The sequence below is a fragment of the Aspergillus nomiae genome (genome assembly GCF_001204775.2).
Source record: "Aspergillus nomiae NRRL 13137 chromosome Unknown contig00359, whole genome shotgun sequence".
Classification (NCBI taxonomy): domain Eukaryota; kingdom Fungi; phylum Ascomycota; class Eurotiomycetes; order Eurotiales; family Aspergillaceae; genus Aspergillus; species Aspergillus nomiae.
Window position 1 is genome coordinate 13411 of NW_015378414.1, and position 21023 is coordinate 34433.

General features: G+C 45.7%; 7 protein-coding genes across 7 annotated transcripts; 5 read left to right on the top strand and 2 right to left on the bottom strand.

Moving 5' to 3' along the window:
- Positions 1-439: 439 nt before the first annotated feature.
- Positions 440-2179, top strand: ANOM_006745 (D-3-phosphoglycerate dehydrogenase; the record flags this gene model as incomplete). Its single annotated transcript, XM_015552001.1, has 7 exons — positions 440-723; positions 785-1092; positions 1146-1735; positions 1803-1845; positions 1905-1963; positions 2018-2099; positions 2151-2179. 7 exons carry the CDS (start codon positions 440-442, stop codon positions 2177-2179), a joined length of 1395 nt encoding a protein of 464 aa, XP_015403217.1.
- A 321-nt stretch (positions 2180-2500) lies between these two features.
- Positions 2501-4738, bottom strand: ANOM_006746 (CDC2/CDK family serine/threonine-protein kinase; the record flags this gene model as incomplete). The annotated part of the gene is made up of 8 exons (XM_015552002.1): positions 2501-3468; positions 3551-3745; positions 3794-4007; positions 4059-4086; positions 4139-4293; positions 4344-4440; positions 4496-4577; positions 4629-4738. 8 exons carry the CDS (start codon positions 4736-4738, stop codon positions 2733-2735), a joined length of 1617 nt encoding a protein of 538 aa, XP_015403214.1. The 3' UTR covers positions 2501-2732.
- Positions 4739-5363: 625 nt separating this feature from the next.
- On the top strand, positions 5364-5820 carry ANOM_006747 (uncharacterized protein). Its single transcript, XM_015552003.1, has 2 exons — positions 5364-5459; positions 5523-5820. Exons 1-2 carry the CDS (start codon positions 5370-5372, stop codon positions 5586-5588), a joined length of 156 nt encoding a protein of 51 aa, XP_015403215.1. The 5' UTR covers positions 5364-5369; the 3' UTR covers positions 5589-5820.
- Positions 5821-5894: 74 nt separating this feature from the next.
- ANOM_006748 (putative P-type ATPase) lies at positions 5895-11007 on the bottom strand (the record flags this gene model as incomplete). Its single annotated transcript, XM_015552004.1, has 21 exons — positions 5895-6188; positions 6236-6384; positions 6446-6596; positions 6675-6720; positions 6773-6896; positions 6949-7181; positions 7255-7389; positions 7439-7521; positions 7569-7901; positions 7966-8119; positions 8203-8509; positions 8560-8667; positions 8718-8863; positions 8908-9257; positions 9311-9442; positions 9510-9576; positions 9630-9764; positions 9820-10161; positions 10209-10745; positions 10809-10848; positions 10904-11007. The coding sequence occupies 21 exons, from the start codon at positions 11005-11007 to the stop codon at positions 5902-5904; spliced, it is 3963 nt and encodes a 1320-aa protein (XP_015403208.1). The 3' UTR covers positions 5895-5901.
- A 1173-nt stretch (positions 11008-12180) lies between these two features.
- Positions 12181-14277, top strand: nap1 (histone chaperone NAP1; the record flags this gene model as incomplete). The annotated part of the gene is made up of 5 exons (XM_015552005.1): positions 12181-12340; positions 12437-12516; positions 12573-13286; positions 13343-13692; positions 13753-14277. Coding segments are annotated over 5 exons (1263 nt in total), but the record flags the coding sequence as incomplete, so codon positions are not given.
- A 536-nt stretch (positions 14278-14813) lies between these two features.
- On the top strand, positions 14814-20455 carry ANOM_006750 (type V myosin; the record flags this gene model as incomplete). Its single annotated transcript, XM_015552006.1, has 9 exons — positions 14814-15179; positions 15248-15380; positions 15436-15625; positions 15683-17532; positions 17667-19540; positions 19593-19666; positions 19734-19948; positions 20000-20264; positions 20316-20455. Coding segments are annotated over 8 exons (4584 nt in total), but the record flags the coding sequence as incomplete, so codon positions are not given.
- Positions 20456-20637: 182 nt separating this feature from the next.
- On the top strand, positions 20638-21000 carry ANOM_006751 (non-canonical purine NTP pyrophosphatase; the record flags this gene model as incomplete). The annotated part of the gene is made up of 2 exons (XM_015552007.1): positions 20638-20866; positions 20923-21000. Exons 1-2 carry the CDS (start codon positions 20693-20695, stop codon positions 20998-21000), a joined length of 252 nt encoding a protein of 83 aa, XP_015403206.1. The 5' UTR covers positions 20638-20692.
- Between the last annotated feature and the right edge of the window lie 23 nt (positions 21001-21023).

Sequence of the window (21023 nt, forward strand, 5' to 3'; positions counted from 1 at the left end):
AGAACTAACTGTATACGATTTCCATCTATAACAGTGCATATTAGGAGCAATACCTCTCTATAGTTCTGTGTATCGAGTAGGTGAAAATAAGATTATACCCTATGGTGCTGCATAAAAAAGAGTGGAAGACAAAGTTAATTGATCAGTTCATGGTGGGGTTGAGGTCGGTCCCGCCATTACCCCTCCATGTTGGCGGTCCACTACACCCATATCTCCGATGAGTCAAAAAATAAAATTAAAAGAAAAAGTAAGAGTTAGAGAGGAAAGTGTGTGTCAGAGGGATTCCACGGCGGGCCTCCGGTCCCGGAGTCTTCCAATTTACATATGAAATCCAACGACTTCTCCCATTCCATATCCAATACTCTCAACTGCCCTTCCCTTCCTTCACCACCTGATACATTCTGCCTCATTTACTTTAGATCTCGACTACTTTGACACAATGTCAGCCATTCCCAAAGAAATCAACAGTCATCCAGCCTCAGGTCTTTCTCCAAACGCATCGTTTCAGTCCGCCCCATCTAGTCATGGAAACTCGGTTTTCACAAACCGCACGATCCCTCTGCCCAATGCCAAGCATTTGAAGCCATTCGCTACTGAGGATATCAAAGTTCTTCTTTTGGAGAATGTAAATCAAACGGGGCGAGATATTCTTACAAAGCAAGGCTATCAAGTAGAGTTTTTAAAGTCATCACTTCCTGAGGATCAGCTCATAGAAAAAATTCGGTGAGTCGAAGTCAGCATTGGCATTCCGTACTTTAGAGTCGTGCACTAATCATTCTTCAAGAGATGTGCACGTCATCGGTATACGTTCGAAGACGAAGCTCTCAGCTCGTATTTTGAAAGAGGCTCGGAATCTTATAGTCGTCGGTTGTTTTTGTATTGGAACAAACCAAGTGGACCTCCAATATGCTGCAGAACACGGCATTGCTGTATTCAACTCTCCATTTAGCAACTCTCGAAGCGTTGCAGAGTTGGTTATTGCTGAGATTATTGCACTAGCTCGGCAACTCGGTGACCGGTCTAATGAAATGCACAATGGCACTTGGAACAAAGTAAGCAACAAGTGCTGGGAGATACGTGGGAAGACATTGGGTATGTATTAAATGTCACGACGGTAGGGGAACTCCGCTGACTTTTGAGGAAAGGTATAATAGGTTACGGCCATATTGGTTCCCAACTATCGGTTCTAGCGGAGGCCATGGGCATGTCTGTCCTTTACTATGATGTGGTGAATCTGATGGCATTGGGCACTGCCCGCCAGGTTCCCACTTTAGAGAGTCTACTTTCCCAGTCAGACTTCGTCACATGCCATGTACCGGAACTTCCGGAAACAAAAGAGATGATTGGACAATGCCAATTTGAACAAATGCGGGACGGCAGTTATTTGATTAATGCTAGTCGAGGAAGTGTCGTTGACATCCCGGCATTGATTCACGCGATGCGATCTGGCAAGGTGGCTGGGGCCGCACTTGATGTCTATCCGAACGAACCTGCTGGAAATGGTGACTATTTCAATAGCGAGCTTAACAACTGGGCAGCGGATCTTCGCAGCCTTAAGAATGTGATTCTTACTCCTCACATCGGAGGTAGTACCGAAGAAGCGCAGCGTGCAATTGGTGTGGAGGTGGCAGACGCTTTAGTGAGATATGTCAACGAAGGCACAACTTTAGGTGCCGTCAACCTTCCCGAAGTCGCCCTTCGTTCCTTGACTATGGATGAACCGGAACATGCTCGAGTACGTCAACTATCATTATATACCAAGGCTTATGCGGTGGAAGTTATCGTTAATTCTTTGACTACAGGTGATCTACATCCATCAAAATATTCCTGGCGTCTTAAGGAAAGGTGTGTCTTACAAGTGCTGTACTTGTGTGTGTATATGGAACCCACACTAATAATAATAGTGAATGAGATCCTGGGAGACCATAACGTCGACAAGCAAATGACCGATAGCAGAGGTGACGTGCGTTATCAGCTACCCATACTTGGAGATTATCTCAACGTTAACTATGTATAGGTGGCCTACCTAATGGCTGATATCAGTGATGTTGATAACGCTACTATCAAAGATCTATACGAGAGGCTTGAAAGCCTTTCATGTACGATTCCCTTATCCTCTAAATCAGCAATAATGCTAACAACTAGTTTAGCTCGGATCATGACACGTATATTATACTGAGGACACATCGGCATATGGAAGCCTCATTCTAAAATTAGTTATTGGTAGATTTGATTTCGGTAGACCCATCCCTCAACGGCCCAAGTCTACCATCTGCCAGATAAGAAAGTTATCGGCTCTCACGCTACCGCCGCGCTAGTTTGTGTGGTTGAGTGCTTAAAACCTTGGTTATCGATACGTCAAGTGGTGTCCGGATAAGAGAAACTTCAGGTATGCTGCTCACATTCGACACATGATACTGATGCCTATGGAGAAATATTTGTTCAACACTTCGGCCTTGTTGCGCCCTTATTCTCTTAGTACCTTGAGCCCTGCCTTGAATTGTGAAATAGGCAAACTTGCCTTCAGATTTTCCATTCTCCAAGTGTTAAATTCAAAAAGTAGTAAAAGATTCCCAGAAGCTGCAATAGACCTAAGCAGCAATTGTATCAAATTTCCAGACACAAGAGCGTTTGCAAGACCTGCCACTTTAGAAATAGGTGAGGTGCATGTTGAAGCACAACCCCATTGCATAGAGCCCTTTGTGCCTTAGATAATACAATTGACTATCAATCTACCTCCGATATAGATCCCTCTCCGCAGGCCGAGAACCTTCTCTAAAGCTTGGGCTTCGACTGCGCCTTCTTGAAGGATTCTCCCTTGTATAATCTCGCCTATTGTTTAGATAGGCATCCCGAGGCTGTTCCCCCATGCCATTATAAGTCGGAACATAAGAATCCACATTGCTGTCTGGCCGTCCACCAAAACGGCCCAAATGGTTCCTGTCGCGTCCTACACGACCAGGGTAGCCTGGCACCCATCCCTGATGAGAGGGCAGAGGAGGCTTTGGCGGCAGACCTCCTTCCTTGTGCCATGACGAAAGAGCCCGATGTGAATCATCCTGCTTCACCCGACCCTGATGTGGTTCATTGCCTCGATTATCAAAAGATCGTCGGGGGGCATTTCCTTGGCCACCATGGGGGTTTGGCTTTCCGGGACGCGCGGCGCCCGGTATACGACTATTTCTGGAATCTGCTCCGGTTCGGGGTCCGGAATTTGAGCTCCAGCCACCATTGGGGCCCATGCCCACAGAGCCTCCAGCAGGGGCTGGGGGCATAACTGCTCGCTGGCCTCGGAACCTTCTTCTATCAAACTCATGAGAGTCCTCGAAACGAGGAAGATCGCCGGGGTGTGCAGGTAGGGGATGGTTAGAGAAGTAAGGGTGTTTCAACGCGTCGATAGCATTGATTCTTTTTCGCCAATCGAGTTTCAAGAGCTCACCTAATAAAGATACGGCGGCTGGATCTTGCCTATCAATATATCAGCATCCTTTTCCACATTATGGTGTGAGACGCCTTTAAGCTTGATTCTGAGAATGATGGATGCCCGTACTCTTTGAAGACCTCAGATAGATTCCCTGGCTTGCTACCAAAGCTTTTCACCCCTTCACAGCCTGGGAGCGAGCTCCAGCCAGGCATGTTTTCTTCAGAAGGTGTGCCCACAAGATTAAATATAAGCTGGGCTTGGTTGAGATCACTAGTGCCGGCAAGGATTGGTTTGCCTTTGAACATTTCGCCGAAGACGCACCTGTCACCGTCAGAAAGTAAGTCGCGAGTATCAAACTGAGAGAATTACCCGACACCCCACATATCAATCGCAGTTGTATAGCGTCGTAGTTGAAGAAGGAGTTCTGGAGGGCGGTACCATCGTGTAACAACCAAAGTGGTATAGTCTCTTTTAGCTTCCCCTCCACCTTTTCCAGGCTGAGGAGGATGTTCATCATACGGTCGAGCTAGCCCGAAATCGGCAATCTGAAGAATACCTTTGTTACTGATGAGTAGGTTGGCAGCTGTGTAAGAGTAAGCTACAAGGCCCCTTATTGCGCTATGTGGGAACTGACCTTTCATATCACGATGCAATATTCGATTCTGTGTCAAGTTAGAAACAAATTTTAGTAAATTTTTATGAAAACGGTATTACCCCATGGAGATACTTGAGTCCTTCGAGGAGCTGCAGCATGTAGCATTTAATCTGAGGCTCAGTAAATTGCACAGATGGGTTTTCTAAGAGCCCCGACAGGTCGTGTTCCATATAGGGAGTAACCATGTACATGCTCGGTTTCTTTCGGCCTTCCCCTGGCCCAGGGTCAGCTCCCTGGAAAAGGAGAACGTGTAGTCCTTCCTACCTTTGCTTCGTTCCACAGCCATTTCTCTTAGCCGGAGGATATTGATGTGGGATAGCATTTTCAAGAGTTTGATTTCACGGAGTGCAGTGATAGGAAACTTTATCGGGATGTATTAGCCCAAAGCGTTGCTGCTCAGCAGGTAGCCATCTTACCCCGTCCTTCTCATTATGCATGAGGATCTTCTTTAAAGCGACTGTTGAGCCATCTTTTTTGGATCGCGCCTTGTAGACTTCACTGGCCAGAAATTTTAATATATTGACTTGCCTACAGAACGCGGGCACCTACCCGAACGTGCCTTCACCAAGTTTACCAAGGAACTCATACTCACGGATGCTAGTGCATCCGTGAAACCGAGAGCTTCCGTTGCTATTCCGTTCGAGAGAAGCTACCACCATTTTTTTCTAAGAGCGACAAGCAATACCTATTTCTTGTAGTGTATGGCGAATGGCCCGCCCCAGCGAATGGCGATTGCTCTATACCAAGAGGCTTGCGCAAGTTCAATTCCTGATGGTAGAACTCAGTGGACCGAGGATAGGCTCGTAGTAAGTATGGCTTACCAGGACTATCAGGGTGATGCGCGACGCACAGGGGTTGGGGACTGATAATCATTAGGTCGGGATGTAATCTAGGATAGACGGTTTGTAAAGCGAGGCAGAGGTATATCGTATATCGGCAAACCGCACAGCGGAAGTAACTATAGCTAGATAGCACTGATCATAACAGCCCTCATACTTTAACGTTTGACGGGTGATAAGAGCTTGCATCCAGTCATAGTTATTGTTGTATTCAAGATACCTTCAATGTATGTCGATCCAACCGGGAAAGGCCTGGGTTCACGTGACTACACATCCGCACTCGGTGCTGATGGATCTCGCTCATTGATGGATCTCACTCTCGTCTCTTCAAATATAATTCCCACCGTCCCAATTGAAGTTAGAACTCCGAGAATAAAGAAGATCTCCAAAGGTATCTCTAGATGACTTTCTTTCGCTGATGAAACATGGACTGACCATATTATGTACAGACATGGCTGCGAATCATCCCATTCATATTCACCCAGCACGTCCCCTTTATCGCTTTACAGCTACGGCTTTGGGCGCTAGCATGTGGTTTTTTGTACGGGCCTAATCATGGATTCTCTTTCAATGAATGACACTAACTATAGTTGCTGACGACTAGCTAATGTACCGAGCCAAGAAGGATGGCCCTGCTTTACTGGGATGGAAGCATCCGTGGGAACACTAAGTACTATAAACCAAATTAATTACAGAACAAGCTTGCGGGATTTACATTGGACATTGTGAATCAATTGGCCGCCCTCGTTTCGTGATATTCTCCAGTTAGACAGGAACGGCGCGTACAGACATTACATCTCTATTACTCCTTACTCCTTGCTCAGCGTTATAGGATTCCAGTAGTGGCAGTAGCCTAATTACGGCAGAGTCATCGACTGAGGAAGATGCTGGGCTATGAGGCGTAATGGCCGTGATGTATGCTTTTTAAAAGTAAAATTCTATTGCTCTACCAAAATGGCGATGACTTTACTTTTTGGGGCCATTTACTCTTGCATTTCCTCCAGTAGCACCTTGTATCGACGGCGCTTTTTGTGATGGCCTGGCCGTAAGAGTACGTAAGCTCGCCCCAAGGCCCGAGCAAGACTGGGGAAAAGTGCACGCTCCGCAAGGCAAGAGAAAATGAAGCTGCCCACGGCAAGTGCAAGCAGCGAAATAGCGAAATTCCCTGATAGAAATGTCAACTGCATAATTTGCACCACCCACCTAGAGGGCCTGAAGAGCATATAACATGAGATGATCAAGTCTACAACAACCACAGATATGAAGGCTCCTGATAACTGTTAGCAACAGATTCAAGCAGTACCAACGGTTACTAACTATTTGATCTCATAGGCTTTCGGAATGGAGGCCCCACGCTGAGAACAACACTTGCTAGCGTGTACTGAAAGCATGAGACCAGGAACAGGGCGGTGTTCTCAGAGTTCTCAATATTACTATTATCCAAATCAATCTCTGGGGGCTTGAACCTGTAGCTAGGGTTAGGATGTATTTCTCAATTTGTACCGTTCGAATCAAATACCGACATACCATGGCTGTGACTGAACGGCTTTGTAGGCCACAAGTTGAACCAGTATACAAATTACAATTTGGCCGAGTAATGGCGTCAGCACCTTTCGCGAGACAAGATCGGCAGTTGGGCGTTTTCTGGAAAGTACGGGATAGGGGCCGGTCCATCCCACTTTGAAAGAGAGGTCAGCGCGAACAATATTGTACTCTCCTTCCATCGTTCACCTGGTGTCCGAGTTGCTTCACTTACTAAAAATTGCGATTGGTAAAATGAGTACCAAATCTATGAATAGAAACTAGAACAAGTCAGTAATTATCATACACAAGATCCATTCCTTTGGTACGTACTTGAAAATCACCTAAGTTTGATGCTGACGTGTACAGGAAACTGACTGTGGAAAATTGAATCGCAGAGTAGAGACTCATATATTTGAAGCAACAAAAGCTTGTAACTAGAGCGGCTCTCCCTTCTCTGTGAACTAGTTAACAGCAGCGACTATTTCAATCGAGAGGTGGGACTATACCTGATCAAAGTTGGCACGCAGGATACATCAAATTGGCGACTAGTGAATGGTGCAGCCACAGATGCCTCAGCATCAGAAAGCGATATCCCAACATCTGCAGCTTTCAACGCGCCACAGTCATTGGCACCATCGCCACAAAACCCACAGCAATAATCAAGTGACTGAAGTTTCTCCACAAGTTCATGTTTTTCATCAGGTGACATTCTAGCGAACACTTTGGTTCGCACAAGCATCTGGATTCAAGTTAGCTCTATGCAAGGAACCCAACTGAGAGGGTCATATTTGGCAAACGAAAGATGTACATACTCGTTGAAGTACAGTCTCATCGCCAAAGTCCAAAATCCATCTAAATACCTCTCCGCTGACCGCAAGCGAGAAATTGTGTATATTAAAGACATTGACAGGTATAGACAAGTCCAAATCCGTTGAATTCACAGAAGGCTATGACTTGTCAATTTCATTTTTGTATAGAGTAGAACGGGTGTCACACCATCAGTGTGCTTGGATCAAGCTTCAATGCTGGATTATCTACATTCTCCCAGCAAAGTGAAGATGCCAGACCATGGGAACGATCTGCTTGGAGTTAGATAAGGTGAGCAGAGCACGCAGTACAAACTTACCTTCTACAATGTGCGGTATAAAGCATTGCTCGCTTTTGCTGACCATTCCACACTCACGAGCGACACTAACTGCGGTAAGTATATTGTCTCCAGTGCACATGACATTCCGTATTCCTGCTTGGTTCAATTCAGTAATAGTCTCAGTGGTTGCTTGTTTCAGCTTGTTTTCAAATATAATGAAGCCAACAAATTCCAGATCACTTTCAGCATCTCCGCGAGTCATTTTTTGCACTTTCATCCAGCTCAACTTCTGTTCGTATCTAGCGGCGCAGGCAATAACCCTATAACCTTTGTGGGTGTACTGGCTCAGTATATCTTCAAAGTCTTGAGGCACTATTATAGTTGGACTGAATGTTAGTGCTATGCCTTATGCTCGTGCCCCATTGGATATACTGACGACTGTCGGGAAGGCATATGGCTCTGACGCTTTCTGGTGCACCCTTGACGAAGATGCTAGCACCATTGTCACCAAATTGCCTTACAATAACGCTCGCGCGTCGAAGTTCAGAGACAAATTCAAAATTCCGTAAAATACCAAGTTCAAGTGGTGCCTTTATCATTCTGATATCAGCACCCGCAACAATATGCATTCCAAATCGAAGAGTACGATCTGGTACAGGAAAAGCATACATACAGTGAAATTGCTCTGGCGAAGATTCTCTGAAGGGGCAGGTGGCTTTGCAATGGGCGGCATTATTGTTTCAAATTTGGAATCTGGCTGTTCAGTACCATGGCTGCCGCCTTCCTGGTAAGACCAGCCAGTAAATTGAAACATTTTCACGTCAAGAGGGTCACCTAAAAGCTCGCCGTCCACAATTCTCAACGAGTGGCAGGTGGCCATGATGTAGGCTAAAACATCACGCTTCTTGCGGTCGTAGGAAGCATCAAATGTTGAAGCTGAGGGAGACCCTAGAGTCACGTCCGAGAGCAAGTCTGATAGCCTGATATTAGTTAGCTATAGCCGAAATATGAGTGGCTGTGGATGACAAACCTCATTTCTCGATTTACAGTCCGCACCCCAAGAACATCCAATCCATCTTCAGTTAGGGTTCCTGTTTTATCGAAACAGATCACGTCTAATTTACCGCCGACATTTACCCTAGAGACCAGGTTAGCGCAGCTAGGGGCACTCAGAAACATGATACTCACTTCTGTGGACTAATGCAAAAAATGTTTTGATTTTTCAACCGCGAAAGTGCAAAGTTCGTACCAATTGTCAGCGTAGCAGGTAAAGCAGGTGGAACAACGATTGTTATCAAATCGAGAGCTCTGACAATGATCAAATGCCAGGAGAGCTAGATAAAGTTAGCTTGTTCTAAAATAGTCTCTGGGTGCTTACACCTAGTCGGATAAAGTTGAAAAGGGAGGCCACAAATCCTAGAATAGCGACCATTGCCATAACAGATATGTAACGGAATGAATCTCGATAGAATTTGAAGCCAGAGGGCTTTGGGAAAAGCATAGAGCGAACTAATGCGCCTTTAGTTGTCAAAAATCCCGTTCGGACAACAATTGCTAGAGCAATGGCATCGTCATCATCAACATTATGAGGGCGCCGTGCTCGGATGACTTTTGTTCCACCGAAAAGGAAATGTTTTGCTATGTTTGGATGGACAGAGGGGGCGTTCAGATTAAGATACTTAAGTGCATCGTCTGTTAATGGGGTCTTGGACACGGGTACGGATTCACCTGGTCCTTGTCAGCACTTCCTATTAAAAGGGACACCTAATATATGGGCATACCTGTGAGCATGCTCTCATTTACGATGCAGTCACCTGACAGTAAGATACAGTCGCAAGGGACTTGGCTAAGCGATGGATCGGAGAATTCGAATACATCACCCGGGACAAGGTCTCGAGAGGGAACCGACCTCCCTGTAGCGTAAGTCAGTAACTAACCGACAAGGTGTCATAAAGACTAATTGTGAAGACACAAACTCACAAAACCCATTCCTAAGCACACGAATGTCACACTCGAACAAGGAAATCTCCCTCAGGCGACTCATAGTCTGGATGGTGTTAAGGCATTACACGTGTTGTCAAGACAGAGGTAGTGACTCACAGACTTGGTCTCAATTACGGTTGCGCCAATGCTGAAGACAGAGATAAGGAATATACAAACAGCATAGTAGTAATATTCATCCAAAGACCAAAGAACGAGGCTCGCAAGTTGGAACATATAAAATGGGTGAAAGGCCTTTACTGGTAAGAATTTCCCTTCGATATAATGCGATGGGGGCTTCATTACTTACTTCATCCATGAGAAGCTGAAGCAATGGTTTCTGCTGAATGTCAACCAGATTCTTGCCAAAAATCTGCTCTCGACTATCACGATCATCGGCATCTAGTCCGCTTCGCATCACTTTCGCATTTGTCCACAAAGGGTCTCTCCAACCGCTTATTAGGCAGAACTTGTCTTCCAGAGGATGGTAAAAGAACCGAAGGTATCTAAAGTCAATGTAACGTAAGAACGATATGGTGGGGTCATTTTCTTCATCAAAGGAATGACTGTCTGGGTCTGCAAATACACTAGAAAGCGGCCGCCCATAAGCTTGACCGCGAACCTGGCATACGCTGAATTGATTCCATTGGTCCTGTAAAGTATTAGGTAGGGCGAGAGCCGTCTGGAATAGTTACCCACCTCAATGGCAACCCATTGACAAATGCGAAGTGGCGTGGGTTTCCCTGTCAATCGTACACGCCATCTTGGAAACCATCGAAACACGAGATAGGCGAAGCCAAGGGACAGGACACATAACAGAGAGTATAGAACTAAACCAGAGAATTTGGTTGAAAATCCGGCGATCACAAACGTTAAATCCTCCGATTCAATATATATTTTCTGGTTGAGCCTGCTATCAAGCCGTCGGTCCTGCGCATACGAACTAACAGAAAGATGCCGGCCAGGGAGGAGGGGGTCTTCGGCGGAACCTCTAGAAAATGACGGTCGCTTTGACCTGAATGATGATCTAACAGATCTATTTGGCGGACTAACATCACCTACGACCAAATTATCGGCTTCGCTCTCAGCGTCCACGGCATCTTCATCTGGCCACTCCACAAAGTCTTCTTCATCACGGAAGTACGTAAAACTGACCACCGAGTCCTTCCGGTTGCGACGATGGGAGAAAGAAACGACACTTGATGGAATGCTCTCTGAGATGGGTCCATCAAAAACCTACTCAACCTTGGTTATGCCTGGCCCATAAGTAGAAGCATATTCTTTGGGAAACAAACGCACCTCATGGCGAGCCATCTCTACATCTGAGACAACGCTATAACTACGAAAGTATCAGCAATACTCACAACACCGTTCTTCAGCTTGGTTTTTGAGACCTGCTTCGCATAGAGTCACGCCGGTGGCTAATCATAGACCGCGAGAGCTCAGGCACCTGAGGCTCCGTTGGCGATAACGCCGAGTCATTCACTGTCTCACACATCTTCACAATCGGCTCCAGAAGCTCTCTGAACGTCCCTCGAAGTAGCGGAGGAGAGGAGGGAGAGAGAAAGGAAAATAGAAGTTAGACTTATGGTAACATCAGTGGACGACAGGCACAATGGTAGCCAATGTGTTTCGGGTTCTATTTTCTTGAACTGTGTGGAACCCGTCCATAGAAGGTATGAGCGATCGATCTATGGCATTGCATTTCTATCGACACGTGACCAGGACCATACAGTGACTGGTATTTGATATAACACCCGTTTATGGTTTAGCGGAGGTTTTCACGACCGCCTACCAAATAGACCTATACTGTGTGGCAGAAACCTGTTAACTCGAACTCTGTAGATTTAGTATACCATTTCCGTGCCTCTGTCCCGCTTACTATCGTAAAGATGGTAGGCGGTAGGACGGAAGTACACTAAACCCTAAATGGATGTTATATATTTCAATTTCCTCCCACTTACTCCGACGGGTTTCCTTATCAGTCCCGATTTGATGCCTATGACACAGGATTGAAGATAAAATCAATGTACTCTGGATACTCAGGGAGACATAATAACAACCTGAACTACATTAATCGTTTTCATCGGAGCGATTCAATACTAGCATGTTAATATGACTGAAATTGGGGGCAATGATGGAGGTATTATGCGGAGCGACGATGGTATCGATGGGTAGGTAGTTGTTTCTGTAATAATACTCAGTATCAATCTAGAGCAGGGGATGCTAAAGCAAGTCCAGCCAGCTTGGGAGTACTTTCGCAAGATGTTGCACCACAAAATACTGTATCTCACATACTACAATTTCATAATGAGTCAAAGCTTATGACCTTGACAACACTAAGAGATTATATATTCACCTGAATCGGAGATTTAAATAGCGAGCCTGAAGATAAAAAATATGTTGATAGTGATCGATCTAGGTACGTTAGACATAATGATACATTCAGGTTGTATGTACGAAGTAGTCCACCGGTATCTGCGGGGAGTTCTATCTGGTATTAGTAGTACACATTCCGAGCTATCTAACATACTATTGTTTACAGCTGTTGTTACAGTAAGGTATTGTTGGGAGGGTTCCAAAGGTTCTCAACCAGCAGAGGTCTCAGTCCCGCCAAGCCCCTCGGCCCAAGGGCGCTAAAGATCCCACCAAGCCAGTATTCCAGACTCCCAAAACTTAGGCGTATCAAATTCTTCCTCATCTCCTTCATCAGCGACAACCCCTCAGCCAACCTCCCCTATCTTTCTCGACCCATCTATAAGCCTGCTGAACAACATTTTCACAATGTCTGAGCCTATTAGAAATAAGAAAGCAGATTTTCCGGTTGCCCCGTAAGTCTCGTTTGCGTTGATTAACCTCGTATCCTCTGCAAAGACACATCTTCCCAGTTGGACACGTCTTGCCTTCTAACGATATCTCGATAATAGGACGCCTCAAAACACCCCAGCGAATAATGCCCCTATTTCCTCCCATGCTCAGCAGCCCGGAGTGTCCAGCATCAAAGAAGGTATTCACCCGAGCATTCTCCTTGCCAGCCACTTGTTTCTAACATTATCACCCTAGAATCTCTTGATCATGCCACAGCTGCTTCTTTATTCGCGAGGAACCCTGGGCTCGTCTCCATGATTCAAGGAAAATTGGGATCACTTGTCGGCCGCTCTTCCGGATATATTGAGTCTCTGCCCACACCTGTCCGCCGACGTGTCGCTGGACTGAAAGGTATCCAGAAGGAACACGCCAAGCTGGAAGCCCAATTCCAGGAAGAGGTGTTGGAGCTCGAAAAGAAGTACTTTGCAAAATTCACTCCTCTGTATCAAAGGCGTGCCACGATTGTCAATGGGGCTGCAGAACCAACCGATGGTGAAGTTGATGCGGGCAAGGGCGAGGAAGATGATGTAGATGTTAAGAGTGAAGATGAGTCTAAGACGTCCGAGGACAAGGTGTCATCAACAGCCGGGATACCAGAGTTCTGGCTTTCTGCTATGAAAAATCAAATTTCCCTGGCAGAGATGGTGACTGAACGAGATGAAGAGGCTCTCAGACATCTCACCGATATCCGAATGGAGTACCTTGATCGCCCAGGATTTCGCCTGATTTTCGAATTCTCTGAGAATTCATTCTTCACAAACAAGACTATCTCGAAAACGTACTATTACAAGGAAGAGAACGGGTACGGTGGTGACTTCATTTATGATCATGCTGAGGGCACCAAGATCGACTGGAAAGATGACAAGGATCTCACTGTCCGTATCGAAAGTAAAAAGCAAAGAAACAAGAGTGAGTTCAAGTTCGTGCAAAGAGAAAGTCATGAAGCTAATATCTCGATTTTCCAGATACAAAACAAACTCGCGTTGTCAAGATAACCGTGCCCACGGAGTCTTTCTTTAATTTCTTTTCTCCCCCACAGCCCCCAACGGACGACGATGATACTGTCGCTACCGACATTGAAGAGCGGCTTGAGCTTGACTACCAGCTTGGAGAGGATATCAAGGAAAAGCTCATTCCTCGCGCAATCGATTGGTTTACTGGGGAGGCTCTTCAGTTCGAAGAATTGGGCGATGATATGGACCCGGATGATTTTGACGACGAGGACGACGAGGACGACGAGGATGAAGATGATGATGACGACGACGAGGACGACAGGAAGTCTGATGGGGATGTGGATGATGACTCTGATGAAGAGGTACCCATTTCCTTCTCCCGACATCTACCACGTGTGATCTATGAATGCTGACTTGAGCAGGATGGTACTTCGAAGCCCAAGAAGGAGGCCGCAGAATGCAAACAAAGCTGAACGATCAGCTAATTGTTGAAAGTGCAAATTCAAATGGTGCTATAATCATCTCCACTTGACTTCTGGTGCCTGGTTTTCTTCTTTTGTTTCTCTCAGATTGTTTCTTTTAATCATGCGTGGCTCCTAATCCATTCAATAGCGGTCCACTGTGTGTATGGTCAAATTTCTCTGTGTAACCCATGCATACTTCACCATTAGATTGGTGGGCATGTAGTGGATGGTAAAGCTTGTTGGATGGAACCATCAAGCAGTCTCGGTCCTTAATCATTTTTTCTTTCTCATCGCCCTCTAAGCTCCTCCTTCTATCACCACCTTTTCTCCTTTTCCTCCTTTTTTCTTTGATACTGTTTTCTGTCCTACCATATAAAATGCTGGCGGCGCGAGGAGTACGCTTCCATTCAATTATCTACACTTTTATCAAAACTATCTGCCTATACTTTGAAGATATGAATTATGGCAGCACGTGGTAAAAGGGAATATTAATCATAAGCATTTATCGTAGGTTTACCCAGTAGTTAATTTCTATAACACGTCGAAGCTGCTCCTATAACCCGATGAATCTGATCTCACCGCTTATTCAGAATTGGCTGGTTTTTCCCACGTAGCCAAACTCCACTCATGGGGCCCTAGATCAGCTAGCACCTTATAGGCGGTCGACTTCACCTCGCGAGGTATGCTGTTGTTGGGCTTGAGCTCATTATGAGAAGAAGGCATGTCTCAAGTGGGTGGGTGACAGTATGTCGTAAATTCTTTGTGTTTATAGACCTCCAAACCTACATGGATATCTAGAGGACCACAGAGCTACGAGCGTCATGATTAGTGATAAATGTTACTAGTTATAACTACCTGCCCTCTCTACGGCCATAAGTGATTCTTGGCGTTGACAGGTGTGGAGATTGTTTTCGATGAGTGGCGCGGTACTCCAGCCTCAGGGGTCGCGGCTCGCTAACGGCCAGCTGTTAGCCAGTTCAATAACTCCTCTCCTCTCTAAAGCATTAAAACTCCGCTCTTTTCCATGATTTGAAGTTCAGGCCCGTCTGTGGTGTCATAAGGCGAATATATTCCGCTTTTCTATTTTCACTAATCTGTTTGCACATCAAAATATTAATTGGGTATTCAATTAATGACCTGCTGCTAGATGCCTACAACAGTGCTCGCTCGGTTTCATATACATTCCACATAGGTTCTGGTTCGGTCTCGTTTCAACTTAGGTTACAGATTCCCTGGCCAACGCAGTCCTGATGGCGCACAACTATGAGGTCGGAACGAGGGCCTGGCAGCCTGATCCGACTGAAGGATGGGTAGCATCCGAGGTCAAAGAGAAGCTTGTTGATGGTGACAAAGTGCAGCTTGTTTTTATACTGGAAAATGGGGAGGTTCGTCTTATCTGTCATACATTCGATATCCATTGGGCCACTCGACTGACTGGGTTATATAATAATAGACAAAATCTTTGGAGACCACGCAAGCAGAGTTACAGGTGGATAACAATCCTAAGCTACCTCCGTTAATGAACCCCGCTATGTTGGAGGCCAGCGAAGACCTGACGAATCTATCCCATTTGAATGAGCCAGCTGGTTTGTTTCATACTCCCAATACTCCCACAGGGGTGAGGGGCTAATTACCCTGAAGTCTTACAGGCTATCAAACTACGGTATGCGCAAAAGGAAATTTATACTTATAGTGGCATTGTTTTAATCGCCACTAATCCTTTCGCTCGAGTGGATTCGCTATATGTTCCTCAGATGGTGCAAGTTTACGCCGGCAAACAACGTGCTTCACAAGCGCCTCATCTATTCGCCATCGCCGAAGAGGCATTTGCGTAAGATACGACTCACCCCTCTTGATATATGCTATTACTCACAAGCAAGCGATGCAGTGACATGTTGCGAGATGCTAAAAATCAGACAATTGTGGTTTCTGGAGAATCTGGTGCTGGAAAGACAGTTAGCGCCAAGTACATTATGCGATATTTCGCAACTCGCGAATCCTCGGACCAACCCGGGAAATACACCACGAGTAGGGCAGATGCTATTAGTGAGACTGAGGAGCAGATCTTGGCTACAAATCCCGTTATGGAAGCCTTCGGAAACGCCAAAACAACGCGCAACGATAACTCTTCGCGATTCGGGAAGTACATTGAGATAATGTTCGATGATAGGACCAATATCATCGGTGCAAAGATCAGGACGTACCTTTTAGAGAGATCCCGTTTAGTATTTCAACCTCTCAAAGAACGCAACTATCATATCTTTTATCAGCTTGTAGCTGGTGCAACTGACGCAGAAAAGCAAGAGCTTGGTCTTGCGTCGGTTGAGGACTTCGACTATCTCAACCAAGGCGGGACGCCGACTATCGATGGTGTGGATGACAAGGCGGAATTCAATGCGACAAGGAAATCCCTAGGTACTATCGGTGTGTCAGAAGATACGCAGGCCGAAATCTTTCGCATCCTTGCAGCTCTCCTGCACCTAGGCAATGTTAAAATTACCGCCACTCGAACCGATTCTTCCTTATCTCCCTCTGAGCCCTCCCTTGCCAGGGCCTGCAGCATGCTGGGCATTGACGTCAATGAGTTTGCGAAATGGATAGTCAAGAAGCAACTTGTAACAAGAGGGGAGAAAATTACATCTAACTTGACACAACAACAGGCGACAGTTGTCCGTGATTCGGTAGCAAAGTTTATATATTCAAGTCTCTTTGATTGGCTCGTCGACAAAATTAATCGCGGTCTAGCATCCGATGAAGTTCTGACCAGATTCAAATCTTTCATCGGTGTCCTGGATATATATGGGTTCGAGCACTTTGCCAAAAATTCGTTCGAACAGTTTTGCATCAACTACGCTAATGAGAAGCTGCAGCAAGAGTTCAATCAACACGTGTTCAAATTGGAACAAGAAGAATATGTTCGAGAGCAAATTGACTGGACCTTCATTGATTTCTCAGACAATCAACCATGCATTGATCTAATTGAGGCAAAACTGGGGATCTTATCCCTTTTAGATGAGGAATCTCGGCTGCCGATGGGTTCTGATGAACAGTTTGTGACAAAACTGCATCATAATTTTGCAGCGGACAAGCAAAAATTCTACAAAAAGCCTCGGTTCGGAAAGTCGGCGTTCACCATATGTCACTATGCTGTGGACGTAACTTACGAATCAGATGGTTTTATAGAGAAGAATAGGGATACTGTCCCGGATGAACACATGGATGTTTTACGCAACTCCTCAAATCAATTCGTGAAAGATATATTAGATACGGCCGCTGCCGTCCGCGAAAAAGACTCTGCATCCATCTCCTCTAAACCAGTCGCTGCACCAGGCCGTAAAATTGGCGTTGCCGTCAACCGCAAACCTACACTTGGAGGGATCTTCAAATCATCGCTGATTGAGCTCATGAACACCATAAATTCTACGGATGTGCACTATATACGTTGTATCAAGCCTAATGAAGCGAAGGAAGCTTGGAAGTTTGAAGGTCCCATGGTCCTCAGTCAATTGAGAGCTTGTGGTGTGCTCGAAACGGTCCGTATCAGCACTGCTGGATATCCTACTCGCTGGACTTACGAAGAATTTGCGATACGCTACTATATGCTGTGTCATTCATCGCAGTGGACGTCTGAAATCCGAGAAATGTGCCACGCAATCCTACAAAAAGCCTTAGTAGATGGCAGCAACCAAAAACAAGATAAATACCAGCTTGGTTTGACTAAGATATTCTTCCGGGCAGGTATGCTCGCTTTCCTGGAAAATCTTCGCACGTCCAGGTTGAATGAGTGTGCAATCATGATACAAAAAATCTACGGTGCAAATACTATCGACGCCGTTATCTCGAGGCGCGCGCTTCTATTCTTACAACTCAAGCCTTGATCAGGGGGTTTTTAGCAAGGCAGCATGCGGCCGAGGTGCGCAAGGTCAAAGCTGCAACTTCTATTCAACGGGTGTGGCGAGGACACAAGGAAAGGAAAAAGTATAACATCATCCGTGCCAACTTCATATTGTTTCAATCGGTTGCGAAGGGCTTCCTCTGCCGGCAAAATATAATGGATACGATACATGGAAACGCTGCCAAAGTTATACAACGTGCCTTCCGCTCGTGGCGTCAATTACGAGCTTGGCGGCAGTATCGCCGAAATGTGGTCACTGTGCAGAACCTTTGGAGAGGCAAGCAAGCGAGGAGACAATACAAAAAGCTCCGTGAAGATGCAAGGGACCTGAAGCAGATCTCTTACAAGCTGGAGAATAAAGTGGTAGAGTTGACTCAGTACCTCGAGTCTCTTAAACGTGAAAATAAGTCATTGAATCTGCAGTTAGAAAACTATGAAACTCAGTTGAAGTCATGGAGGAGTCGTCACAATGCTCTGGAGAATCGCTCTAGAGAACTTCAGGCTGAGGCAAACCAAGCAGGAATCAACGCTGCTCGGCTGTCTGCTATGGAAGAAGAAATGAGTCGATTGCAGCAAAATCACAGCGAAGCGCAAACGACAATTAAGCGGCTGCAGGAGGAAGAAAGAGTGTCACGGGAATCCATTCGTTCTGCAAATGAGGAGCTGCAGCGGCTTAAACAAATGAACACCGAGTCGGATGATGAGAAAGCTTCCCTCCGTCAACAGATCGCTGACCTTGAAGAGCAGCTAGAGCTTGCGAAGAGGACCTTACCTAGCGGGGGCTTGAACGGCGATCAATCAAACGGCAGCGCCATCCCACCACCTGCCAGTGGATTGATTAATCTAGTGTCCTCAAAGAAGGCAAAGCCAAAAAGACGCAGCGCCGGTGCAGAGAGGATAGACACAGATCGTTTTAGCGGTGCTTACAACCCACGCCCAGTCTCCATGGCTGTTCCTAGCTCCTTAATGCGTCAAAACCTATCAGGGAGCACTTTGTCACCTGGACTGGACTCTGTCGAGGTGGAGCTTGAAAATTTACTTTCTGAAGAGGATGAACTCAACGAGGAGGTCACTATGGGTTTGATACGCAATCTAAAGATTCCGCTCCCTAGTTCTACTCCACCGCCAACCGAAAAAGAAGTCCTATTTCCTGCTTATTTGATAAACCTTGTCACTTCTGAAATGTGGAACAACGGCTTCGTGAAGGAATCTGAACGGTTTCTGGCGAATGTGATGCAGTCGATTCAACAAGAGGTCATGCAACATGATGGAGACGATGCTATAAACCCCGGGGCCTTTTGGCTATCTAATGTGCATGAAATGCTTTCTTTCGTGTTCCTGGCTGAGGATTGGTATGAAGCACAAAAAACTGACAATTACGAGTACGACCGGCTGCTGGAGATTGTAAAGCACGATTTGGAAAGCCTCGAGTTCAACATTTATCATACCTGGATGAAAGTGTTGAAAAAGAAGCTTTATAAAATGATCGTTCCTGCGATCATCGAGTCCCAATCACTTCCTGGCTTTGTTACAAGTGAAACCAATCGTTTTCTTGGGAAGCTTCTTCCTTCCAACAACAACCCAGCTTACAGTATGGACAATCTTCTTAGCCTTCTGAACAATGTCTACAAGGCAATGAAAGCTTTTTACCTCGAGGATTCGATCGTTACTCAGACTGTCACCGAACTTCTTCGTTTGGTTGGCGTCACCGCTTTCAATGACCTTCTCATGAGGAGGAATTTCTTGTCCTGGAAGCGTGGCCTCCAAATAAATTACAATATAACTCGTATTGAGGAATGGTGTAAAAGCCATGATATGCCGGAAGGGACGTTGCAGCTTGAGCACTTGATGGTAAGATGATATTCAGACATATAATTTGCTCCTCATACTAACTCCCTCTCAGCAAGCGACCAAACTTCTTCAGTTAAAAAAGGCCACACTAAACGACATTGAGATTATCCAAGATATCTGTTGGATGTAAGGCCCATACCTGCTTTTACCCCATTATCAAAGCCATATGGAAGACTAATATATTCATATACAGGCTTTCCCCGAATCAAATTCAGAAGCTCCTGAATCAATACTTAGTGGCGGATTATGAGCAGCCGATTAATGGCGAAATCATGAAAGCTGTGGCCTCGCGTGTCACGGAGAAGAGCGATGTGTTGCTTCTGACGCCTGTGGATATGGAGGATAGTGGTCCATACGAGATTGCCGAACCTCGTGTTATCACGGCCCTAGAGACATACACACCGTCATGTAAGTTTCGTATGTCACAGCGCTGTCCGATATTCACTAACCTGCTTGAAGGGCTGCAAACACCGCGGCTAAAACGTCTTGCTGAGATTGTCTCAGCTCAGGCGATGGCTCAGCAAGAGAGGCTTGAAATGGCGGATATAGCATGATGTCTTTCATACTTCACTGTAGTACGAAGGTAGGCCAACTGCCAATGCTGTCTGGTCGAGTAGGAACAAACCTCTACTGAGTATACTGCTTAGAAGGAGTCGTCTTGTCGTCATTTCCTAGAGTTACGGATCATGATGAGATTATGCATTTCTTTTACCTTTGAACAGCGCTGATCTACAACTGGATACGAGAAGACATGCCATATGTCTCTCCCCACCATTGTCCTTATTCTGTATTTTTGGGGGGCCGGGGGTATTAGGCCACACCTGTATGTTGTCTTGGATTCTCTATTCAGATTTTTCTTTTTATTCGAGTCTCACTTGTGGATACGAATTTGAGCACGAGGTCCATCTGCCTCACGAAAGACATACTCTCGATCCGTAGTAATCATGTGGCACCACGCAAGTGGGGTAGTGGGGAAGCTTTGCTTCCCCGATGTGAATGGAAGGAAACAGTTCCTGCCTTGTCAGATTTCTGAACCTCATTCTATTTGTAAATGTGTTGATTAACAAGGTATAATATCCTGTCTTGGCCTTTTTTCCTACATTTTTCCCTGAACTCCCTAAACAATAATTCAAACTTAGCGGCGCAGACACCATGACCATATTAAAGAAATTGAATTTCATCACTGGCAACAGGAACAAACTAGGGGAGGTTAGAGCGATTCTGGGCAATGCAATCGAGGTCGATAACCAAGGGCTTGACATTCCGGAGATACAAGGGACTATTGAAGAAATTGCCAGAGAAAAGTGCATGCGTGCAGCGGAAGTGGTAAACATGGTGATACTCTTTCCATCTCGCGTACAGTGCTAATATTGCCCGAACAGATCCAGGGCCCGGTTCTCACGGAGGACACGGCGCTTGAGTTTCATGCACTTAAAGGCCTTCCTGGTCCATACATGTAGGTCTTACCAGGGCAAAAAAAAAA